Below are 12,065 nucleotides of genomic sequence, written 5' to 3' on the forward strand. Positions count from 1 at the left end.
ATATATTACCTTTTTATGTGTACTGTGGACGCCAGCAGCCATTTAAAAAAAGAAAAAAATCCATTGTTTGAGGCACCTTTTCTAAAAAAAAAAAAAAATTAAATCAAAAGCTGTAAATTTGTACTAATTTGAAGGCGCTTTGTGTTTTTTCGAAGCAAAATGCATACATTGCAGATGAATTTTGATCGGCAGTAAGATTTTACATGCCACAGTCTGTGAAACAGATAAAATAATATCACCATTAATATATTATTTATGATATTTATTTTCAGTAATGAATTTAGGAAAAGAATACATATATTATTAACTTTAAGTACATTTGGTATTCAATTGAAATATTTTTGTATTGACTTTTAATAAAATTCTTATTAGAAATTAATATAAAAAGATTAAATTTTAATATGCAATACTTGCAATTTAATACATTTTGTATTAAATTCTAATATAAATTGTTTTATCTTAATACAGCTATATTAAATTTTAATACATTTTGTATTAACTAAAAAATTTTAATATTTGTCATGTATTAAATTTTAATACATTTCTGGTGTAGACCTATATGTAACCCAAAAAATATTAAAAAATACTCCAGAATTTTTAACCGTGTAGTACTAATGCATGCTTTTCTTTGTTCTTTGGTTAGGGTTTTCAAGTTCGTGGATTTCTCCACGGCTTGCCACCAAACTAAGATGCCATAAGTTAGAATGGGTCTGACAATGGCGGTATACATCCACATGATTATTTTGGTTTGGTTCCCAATTTGTGCCAAAAATCCTATTAGGTACATGAGTAGAGAGCAAAGGTGGCTTTCTCATATCTTTCTTGGTTGTTAGGACCCCAGTTAAGTTTCTTATCCAAGATCACTCCAAGGTATTTCGCCCTATATGAAATCTTTAGTAGGGTGCCATCAATTTTAGGCATTACAATAGAAGAAATTTTACTTCTGTTTGTTAAGAGTACCAGTTCTGTTTTAAGGGGGTTTACCTTAAGACCACATCTCTTGGTTCAGTTATTAACCGTCAGTTATTAACCAGTTATTATTAATGCGCTTTCTAATTGTTCGCTTATGGTGGTAAGGTATTTTCCTGTCACTAGAAGTATTAGATCGTCTGCGTAGGCTACAACTTTGATACCACTGTTTTGCAGTTTGATTAGAATATCATTCATCACCAAAATCCAGAGAAGAATTGAAAGAACACCACCTTTTGGGGTTCCTCTAAATGCTTATATTTTATAATTCACTATTGATTTGTCTGTTTTTCAACATGCACTCGATCCATTTTACAACCGTGTCTTCTATTTTAAGGTCAGTAAGTGCTTTTTCTATTACACTGTTATGAAAATGCTCCATCGATGTCTAGAAGTTATGCGAGGGAGTATTCTTTTACCACAACACAAGTGACTTTTCTATCGTTCTGACTGCACAGTTTAGAGGCTCTACACGTCTGTCTTTTGTATATAGCTACCGATATGTAGGTATATCTATTAACCTTTCAAGTGTTTTGAGTGTAAAAGAAGTTCGACAGATAGGTCTGAAATCTTTGGGTTCTGTGTATCTGGATTTACCAGCTTTTGGTACACTCCGCTTCAACTGAATAAGCACACAAATTTTCAAAGGTATTTTGTCCATTTTTTCCTAAGATTGAGCTTTCATGTAACATTTGATGATGTTTACCGTTAGCTTGTGAAGTTGAGAAACCAAATCAGAAAGAATAATTCTCAAAGTACCGCTATTTTTTTTCGTATTCTCTTACAAAGCGTCCCATATGAAATAATGCAGTTTTTTTTGCGTCAACTGAATAGACACACGGTCTTGAAAGGTCAATATCTTTGTTGTTTGTGAGAGTTTTGAAGTGATTGGCATACCAAATGAAAGGTTGAAATGTTCTTAGTGAGATTTTGTCATTTAATTAAAGTTAAAAAAAAGTAGTAGATTAAAAGCTTTGAATACTATCGACAGAGCTAAAATTAGTTTGTTAAAAGAACAAGTACTTACCGGGTCTGCTATAGCTACCAAAATTGATCGGAGTTTTAGTGTGTTGCCTATTCGTACCTCAGAAATAAAAGTTCGTACAGGAAAAACATGAATTGAGGTAAAAAACGGCAAAAATAGCAGTTAATCGACGAGAAATTTTTAGATCTGCCTCCAATTGACTCTGGGGCAAAAATCAAACAAAAAGCTGGTGTTACTGCAAGTGTTTCAACACTCCGCAGATTAATAAACAGAACGGATCATTTTAACTCATTGAAAGTAAAAAAAAAAAAAAAACAACTTTAAACAAGCAACAAAAAGGTATTCGATTAGAATTTTCTAGACTCCATATGAGCTGGAGAAATGAGTGACGCAAAGTGGTTTTTCTCATTTGAAAAAGTTCAATTTTCATGGATTTATAATTGAAGTCATCGGGGCCATCAAAATTGACCTTTTTCAAACGAAAAAAACCACTTTGAGTCACTCATTTTTCCAGCTCATATGGAGTCTATAAAATTCTAAACGGACACGAAAAAAATAGCTGTACTTTGAGAATAATTCTTTCTGATTTGGTTTCTCAACATCACAAGCTAACGGTTAACATCATCAAATGTTACATGAAAGCTCAATCTTAGGAAAAAATGGACAAAATACCTTTGAAAATTTGTGTGCTTATTCAGTTGAAGCGGAGTGTATAAAGACAACATTGACTTCACGCCATGTCTTCAGAACATATCAACTGTAAGTTATTTTGGAATATTGTTATCTGGTAAGGAATAATGAAATCACTAATTGTTTGCAGCATCAGGGAGAAGACACACGCGCCGTCCGTCCAGGTCTGGAGATTTATAAGGAGAGAAAGAGTTGATGGCCCAAATTAACTATTCTTTCATAATAATTTTTTCAGGAATTTCACATGTTGAGTGCATAAAGTTTGTAGACTCATAACTCATTATCAAATTCCGAGCAGTGTTGTTCCTCTACGCGTCGACTTTGGTTGTCTACGTTTCTGCGTCATGCCACAATTATTTTTTTTTTTTGAAAAGTTTTGATATTATGCATAAATTTGTAAATGTGCTTTTTGAATTGCAAACACTAAAATTTTTTCGTTTTGTATTTCGAATCGAAAAGAGTTCCAAGAATAACTAAACAATAACGGTATGTGATTCGTTTGCTTTAGTTTGGCGTTAAACCATAAGTATTGACCAATTAAGACCATCCTTTTTTGAAAATACACTGTGCTTTACAAGTAGGTACCTACAACAATTCTTTATTGTTTTCCGCCAGTCCAGAATTATTTTAAAAGTTAAAATTAAAATCTTTATTATTTAATAACAGTGGTAACTTTTGAATTAAAAGTCTTCCTAAACTCAGGCAAACGAATCACAAAGTTTTGTAAAATAATTGCATTTGCAAATGAAAAATGAAAATACATTTTTATTTAAATTTTGTTTTCAAATTGTATACGAATTTTATTAGGTACTTTAATAGAGTGAGGGAGATACAGTTTTCTTACAAGAAATTAGAATTTAATGCTGTTTGCGTAAAACCCAACACCGACACATTTTGAGGATGATTTCTGATTAAAATAGGTACCTCTATCAAAATAGTAGAGATAAAAAAAAATATTTATGGCGTAACTGAAAATATTAAACAAAATTCTGCTAGTTTTAAGGGTAGATATTTTCGAATTCGTCAGTTTTTAGGTATTTATCAGCGGTTTACAATATAAAACTGATTTAGTTTAGATATTAGATTAAGTGACCTAAGCTTGCTTTAATATTTAATTTGCCTTTAGACAAGGTTGCTAATATTCGTATCTATAAAATCGGTTTACCATTGATGATTAACAAATCAATTTCAAAAAATGTAAGAGAGTTAGCTAATCTATTACAAATTATTATTATATTCTGTAAACAAACAAAATTCACAAAATTTGATCAGTCAAATGTATTGAACTGGAACATTGCAAGAAGATTTGGGAAATGATATTCTTCTTAAAAGTTTCGCCGATGACGAATGTAATCAACAAAATTGACCTCCACACAGCAAGGCCACAGAAAGGTTATTTAATATATATTTCATTCACCTCATCATATAGGTTATCAAATAAAATCCAAACTGTTCATGCAAAAATCTGTGTAAAGCCAGAACTATAATTGTCGGATCGTCGGATGAAAACGGAGGACAACAGCGCTCGCAACCGCACTCGACGGATGAAAACTTGTCGAAAATACAAAGAAAACAACAACAATTGACAGTAGCTTCCGACTCCATCCGACAATTATGGTTCTGGCTTAAGTAAAAGATCATTTTTCTGAAAACTCCAATAACTTGAAGTTTTTGTCGAAATCAATTATAAAATGGATAAATGATAGCTTGCCAGAAAATGCGATTGAAGTTTGAATAGTGCATGAAAATCGGTGAGGTTTTGAGCATCGATCCGTTTGATTCTTTAGAAAAGAGTTGCTCTTAATTTATGTTTTTGATACCAAATGAATGAGAATACACAGTGTGTATGTGTTCTAAGACTTCGACATTTTGAAAATCATCTTACTTAAAAGAATTAAGCATCACATAACAATTTCTTGTATACGCCGTTGACCACAGTACTGTTTATGTTTTAAATAGCTGTGTAAGTTTTTTCTATTTAAATAAAATCGATCAAACTGAATCTAACACATTTTCTATAGGGAGCATATTGCATTGTAGAAACATTAAACCATAATCATAAACTAAACAAAACTATTTCTGTGGTCTTATAAAACAAAAACAACGATATATATGTTGGAAAACAGTCCTTTAATATTATTTCTGTTCTGCGGTTTAATCTGTGCAATATATCTTTCTCTATGTCTCCTCCTGCTACTGTAACTCGAAGCAAATCAGCGAAAGACAAAGAAAGCCTCTCTTTAAACACTAATGATAGTTGAAACTTCAGTGCAATTAACTACAAAGGTCTTGCAAGACAAACTTGATATGTGCTGTGCTTCAATGAATCAATCTTTTGTAAAAGAATTCTTAAAAAAAGTTGATGAACTTAATCAGAAGTGGTCACACAAGTTTGACACATTAAACAGTGCGATATCAATCTTGAATGATCGTGTGAATGCAATTGAAACCGACACTGCTACCTCATCTCAAATACATAGTGCCGAGATTTCTGCTCTTAAAAATCAATTAAACTTCTTAGAAAGAAAAGAAGTTGCTTGTGATGCTGTTCTCTTCGGTGTACCGGAAATACCTAACGAAAACTTAAAACAATATTTTTCCAATCTCTGTAAGACCATCGGATACCACCCGCCCCCCTCTAAGTATATGTTTTTCGTACAAAGAGAAGAAACAGTACAAACAATAACTCATCAGACAAAAACCCACCATCCATTGTCTTTAAACTTAACACCTCACATGAACGAAATTTGCCTCTGCAAATTACCGTAAGCAAAACAAATCAACCTTGAAACTAAATGATATTGGTTTGATCTCTGCTAAAATAAAAATAAGAGCTGTTATTTAAATGAGAGCTTATCCAGACACTCCCGCTTCCTATTGCAAAGTGCTCTCAGTCTAAAAAGAAAAAAAAATATTGTTCTCTGTTTATTCCAAGTCCGGGATCATATACGCTAAGAGAAACGATAAAGATAAGAGTTTCTGCATAGAAAATTCTGATAGTCTCCGATCTATTTCTGCTGCTGCTGGTGTGGGTGTAGATGTTGTTGCTGGTGCGCGTGTTGATTTTGCTGCTGCTGCTGACTGATATTGGATATTATAATTATTATTATCTAATTATATTTAATTTTTCTCTTAAATTTACTCTCTTAAATAAACTCTCTCTCTTATTTTTATATTATTATATTTTATTTTTTCTCTTTCTTTTGTATTAACTCTTTTATGAACTTTCTCTACTATTTTTGTTTTTTATATACATACATATCATATTATTGTTATTTCACGTTGATAATTTAATTACACTGATTGTCATTATCGTTTCTTTGATTTTTGTGCTCTTGAGTTATTCTTTTTTATTTTTACTTTGAAATGAGTTTTTTTGCGGACCTATTAAAAAATGCGGACCTATTAAAAAATGACACTCGAGCTTCTCAAATGCAAGATTTTGTATCTTCCACAAGACTACAAATCGTAAACACTATTTACCCAACGCGATTTTCTAAAAATTCTACTCCTAGTCTCCTCGATCTGTTTATTGTATCTGAATCCACCGCAGTCATTCTTTTCGATCAACTTTCATTCGAATTTTTCTGTGATCATGATCTTCTGTTCTGTACATACGACATTCAATTTAATCACACCGCCACTCCTCTTTCGTTCGAGTTTAAAGATTTTCGTTTAATAAATATTGAAGCTCTACATGCCGCTGCTTTTTCCGCGCCATGGTCGAACTGTAGATTAATTTCAGATCCAGATGCTAAATTAGATTATTTTCAGGATTTAGTAACAGAGCTTTATAGAGAATATGTTCCTACGAAAACCGAAGGATCCGAAATAAAAGTTGCCCTTGGTTTACAACTGAAATAATTGAAAACATAAAAGCTCGAAACAAGCTTTATAGTAAATGGAAAAAAAACCCGTCAAATTCAAACCGGCTTCATTATAAAGCTGTTTGAAACCGTGGAACAGTTTTGATACGAAACTCCAAAAGAAGCTATTATTCTTCAAAACTAAATACATCTCTGTCTTCTAAAAAACTTTGGAGTAATCTCAGGCAAATCAGGCATTCAAGGTACTAAAAACTCTTCAAAAAATTAATCCTGAGCAGATTTTCAATTTTGACGAAAACACAAATCGTTTTTCTCTATCAGATAGATGTTTTGAAGTAGTCTCAGTGAGTGAAAATGAAATTATAAACTGTATTAGACAAATTAAATCAAATTCAACTGGTGAAGTTGGTATACCATTACGTTTCATTAAATTGATTTTGCCATTCTTTCTCTCTGACCTTACGCATGTCTTAAACCACTGCATTACAACTTCAGTTTTTCCTAAGTCCTGGAAAATTGCGAGAGTAATACCTGTTGCTAAAAAAACTTCGCCTCACTGCTGCAGATTTCAGGCCAATAAGTATTCTTCCATGCTTGTCAAAGATTTTCGAGAAACTTATAGCTAAACAAATCGTCTTGTATCTGTCGTCAAATAGTTTACTGTATGAGAATCAATCAGGTTTCAGAGCTGATCATAGTTGTTCTACAGCTATGGTCAGTATATTTGAAAACTTAAGATTGACTTTTGATTCTTGCAAACTTAATTTTCTATGCCTTCTTGATTTTTCGAAAGCATTTGACAAGATAGACCATCAAATTCTCTGTTGGAAGTTAAAAAATAAATTCAATTTTGGAAAGAGTGCAGTACGGCTTTTGAAAAGTTTTTTATTTGATAGATATCAAAAAGTAGTTTCTTCTGAAGTCTCTTCAAATCTTCTATATATAAAGCAAGGTGTACCGCAAGGCTCAATCCTTGGCCCAATCTTATTTTGTATGTTTGTAAATGACTTGCCATCAGTTTGTAAATACTCCACGGTTAATTTATATGCGGATGATGTGCAACTCTACGCGAATAAACCTAGTGGTGATGTAATACAGCTAATCAAATAATTTAAATGAAGATCTTGCACGAATTCACACTTGGTCAGTGGAAAATGGACTACTTTTAAATCTAAGCAAGTCACAAGTCATTCCAATAGCTCATAAGCTGCCGCAAATTGATAGCCTACCCAGCATTAATCTGTCTGGTTGCTCTCTAAAAATTGTAAAATCAGCAACAAATCTTGGTTTTATAATCAATACTTCTTTATCTGGTTCTGAACATACAAATTTTATAATCAGGCGTATAAATGGGTGTCTGCGCAAGCTACGGATTACTGCATCATTCACACCCACTGATACTAGGCTGAGATTAGTCAAAACACTTATTTTACCTCTTAACATACGCCGAAAATGTCTACTGTGATAGTGACTCTCTTTCCCAACGCAAGCTTCAAGTGGCTTTTAATGATGCAGTAAGATATATTTATGGTTTGCGTAGATGCGAACATGTATCTCCTTATGTTTTTGCTGTTCTTGGTACCTCGTCTCTCAAGCGCTACATGGACGCTAGAAACTGTTTGTTTTTGCATAAAATTTTGATCAAAAAGACTCCCGTGTATTTGTACGACAAATTAACTTTCCCACAATCTCAAAGAACCTTTTGCCTTATACCATCTCGTTTTAGATATTTAAACTCATCAAGGCTTTTCTTTATATACATAATAAAAATATGGAACTCTTTACCGATGAACATAAAAAGAATTTCAAATAGCACAATTTTCAAAAAAGCCCTTTTTTACATTTCTCTCTTCTTATTTAAATTCTATTTTTACATTTTATTTGTCATTTTCTTAAAATTTTGTTTCTAATATAATTTTAATTATTTTTGTTTTCTATTTTTGTAATAGTTTTTAAGTTTTTTTTTTTTGTTTTTATCTTTGTTACTTTGTTAAACAAAGTCATTAATGTTAAAAATCTAATGTAAAGATATCTAAGAACTATAAAAGATATTTTATCTTAATGTATCAATTAATTGAAATTAATTGGACATGTAGACAAAAATGAATTGTCTACGTTGAATTGTCTACACGTAGACAATCGCGTAGTCTACATTTTTGGTCTACATGGAACAACACTGATTCCGAGTTACAACCTGTTAAGTGGGCTTGAACCAGGAGCTTTGAACAGTCTTGACAGGATTCTCTACATTGATTATCAGGTCTTTTTAGGGAACCTATAGGAGTATTTGTCTTGGAGAGGATTTTCCTTAGTCTCGCCAAATGGTTTCTACATTCGATACTATTGCAGAAGTTTTTCCAAGAGCCTCGCTTGGCTCGTTGAGTTTCTGTCTTTAATTTTCTCTGACTCGTTATATAAGATTCGCAGTCACTTTCTACCCTAGTGCGTTTAGCATTCTTGTTTATTTTCTTATGTTGCTGAATGCTGAGATCAACAGTCCACCAGGGTGGTTTGTTGTTTTTCTTCGCCGTGGTAATGAGAGGACAGCTTTTGTCCAATGCATTGCGTAGAATTCCCATTAATGCCTCTGTCAATTTATCTAAACCGTTCATCAGGGACATAAAATTCTATTAGGCGATGTTCGGAAAAAGAGATTTCATCTAATACCTTCTATTGCTCTAATTGTTAAGTATTTGAATTACTCGTCAGGGTTATATCGAGAACCTCTTTACGGGTTCTTGTAACAAAAGTGGGGGTGTTGCGTCTGTTAGCTACCAACAGGTTGTTCTCAATAATAAATTCAAATAGGAACTGGCCCCTGGTATTGGTGTCAGTGCTTCCCCATTGCACATGTTGTGAATTAGAGTCGCAACCTACAATAATGTCAATTTATTCTTACTTGTAAAAGATACCAATGTGATAGTAATATCTGCTGGTGGTCCTTCTATACCATCGTACGGCATATTATGTGTGTGAAAAGATAAGCGTTGGAAGCCAATCGCGTTCCAATTTTACCGTAGTCTGGTCAGTGTTGCTGTAATTAGTAAGAAGAATAAGATTAAACTGTTTCCTAGCTACTATAAATATTTTTTGGTTACTATTTTGGCTGCTAATATTTGACCTGTACAGCAGAAGTTCCTTATAGTTGAGCCTTAATATTCCCTCCTACAACACGGCTACATACATAGTTGTGTCTATTCTTCACGAGGTAGACTTGGTTAGCAGTGGCGGCTTTACTATGATTTAGATTGATTTGTAAAACTCTCAATTCCATGTATTTAAAATTTAAATGTATTTTCATCGCTTTACTAAACTATTTTCTATCGTTGGCAATCAACCTTAGTTTGCACCTGGTTATACCATCGCGTACCTTGAAGGCGACCTTCCTCAGGAGTGGTATAGATTTGTGGATCAATCTTACCACCACTTCGGTGCCTTCGCTCGTTCTTTCATTTTTCACCACTTCCCCTTCTTTGCATAAGTGATCAGTGATCACTATTAATAGATAGTATATATCTCTCAAGCCGTTCGCTGCGAAGGGTCGGGCCCTTGACCAACAGCTTACCCAAGGGTCTACTGAAGTTTAAACTTCCTTTAAACGAAAGACCCACCCCAGATAACAATAATTTCATGTTATCACCCACATCCTCATAATTTCAGTGGGTCCTTTGTCTATCATGTGCATTTCAACCAAAAACAAGCTAACAGTGTCATTTAAAAATAAACCTTAACTTATGGCACATGATATTAAGGTATTTTTCGTTGCTGCATCTCATGGAACTAAAACCAAGACGATCAGACTTTTTGAGCTTTTGGATGAAGATGTATTTTTTTTAGCTTAACAATATAATTAGTTAAATATTTTAAATTGTTTTTTTTTTAATAAAAAAAATATGACTAAGTTGTTAAAAAGGGGTGTCAATAATTGGTCCCATAGTATGTAGTGATTTTATTATTTTTGTATTTATTATATATATGCCAATAATGCGTGTAATGGGACATCAATCGTTGGCACTGCCACTAATTGCCAATTATTATTACCTGTATCTGTTTTAAGTTTCAGTTTGAAAAATGGAGGAAAAAGAGCTTAAACGGATTGATAGATTTGCTAAAAATCTAATATATCTCCCTTTTAACGGATATCTTCAATTAAAGTTTTTGAAATATTGCAATTTTCTGCTGCAAATAAGGCCGCACTTTTGAAATAAAAAAATTATTTTTTAGACCGTTATTAACTATACTAGCCATAAAACCGATTTCTTAATTACTAGGGTCTACGGCACACGTTCGTTAACGTTTTGGCTATTGCTCTCTCTATTTAATCAGAAGAAAATGATAGAGACATAAAGCGTCAATATGTTAAAGTAAGTATGCCGTAAACTACAAAACCGATTTTAATCAAAATACTTATACAATAAGATTTTATACTAAAATTAAAATTAAGAAAACTTAAAAAAAAAATATTTTTGGATTTTTAAAAAGAGTTCAAGTTTTTTTTTTTGAAAAATCAATTTTTTTAAAATGACTTAATGAATTTAATTGAAATTTTGTTTTTATGTTTCAATTTATATTGCATTTTTAATAGCATACCGGATTTTCTTGTTTGAAAAGTTTTTGAAATTTTTTATAGCTATAGAGAAAATAATATAAAAAAACGGCACTTCTTGGTTATACATCAAATTAAATGGCATACTTTGTTTGAAGGAAAACTTTCTAAAAGGATGTTTTTGTAGTTTTACACTTAATAGTTTATTAATTTTTAATTTTTTCATTTTCAAATTTCTTAAAATATTCGTTCATAAAATTTTAAAAAGTTTTAATATTCCAAACAATTTTTAACATACAACCTAGTACGTGCGACCAGTCATTTTAATTATTTTTTTTAATAGCGTTTAATGAAGTTTTTGTTATATTAAACTGTTTTTAACAAAATTTTTATAAAAGCTTTCACTAAAAACACTTGTATTTCGTTCAATTTTAAGGGTGCCAATAATTGTACCCTCGGTTGCCAACGATTGAACCTGGGTGCCAATGATTCAAGCAAGAAATTCTTTAAGCTTTAATTTGACATATAAAACATATTCCTAGCTCTTTAAATACCAGAGCTATTCGCAATTCAAAGGAACAAAATGCTTAGGGCTGCCAACTAATTATACCCGTTACGCTAGCTACTTAAAATTGGAATTGTTGTTCTATCTAGTAAAGTTAGGTGTGGAATAAGCTTAAAGCCTTTTTGCGAAACCGTTGTTAAAGATTTCTATTCTCATAAGATATATATGTAAGTTATAAATCTAGACCAAAGTTAGTTACTCCCATGAATACCTTTTATGCAGCCATTTTTACTTGAATTTCAGATTTGATTTATTTTTATTAAAATTAAATAATATTTTTATATCTTTAATTTATTTTCATTTAATATAGAAAGGGCAATTTATAGCCTACGGAGACAATCATCTGGATCGTGGTACACCTGGTGATGTTGCATATAAAGAAATTCTAGCAGATATAACAACCTCATTTACCTTATTGATCGGTATTTTCTTCCCGTCTGTGACTGGTTCGTATTTATTTGTATTTGAAGTTGGTACCTTCAT

At 32.1% G+C, this 12,065-nt stretch overlaps 1 protein-coding gene across 7 annotated transcripts in view; it reads left to right on the forward strand.

Annotated features, from left to right (window-relative positions):
• Nucleotides 1-12,065, forward strand: part of LOC129907232 (solute carrier family 12 member 6) — a 758,459-nt gene that overhangs the window by 589,345 nt on the left and 157,049 nt on the right. For all 7 annotated transcript variants that reach the window (XM_055983333.1, XM_055983338.1, XM_055983332.1 and 4 more), the window contains exon 11: nt 11,893-12,028. In XM_055983333.1, the coding sequence (XP_055839308.1) occupies nt 11,893-12,028 (136 nt within the window). The remainder of the gene's footprint in view (nt 1-11,892; nt 12,029-12,065) is intronic.

This window comes from Episyrphus balteatus, chromosome 1 (assembly GCF_945859705.1).
Source record: "Episyrphus balteatus chromosome 1, idEpiBalt1.1, whole genome shotgun sequence".
NCBI lineage: Eukaryota > Metazoa > Arthropoda > Insecta > Diptera > Syrphidae > Episyrphus > Episyrphus balteatus.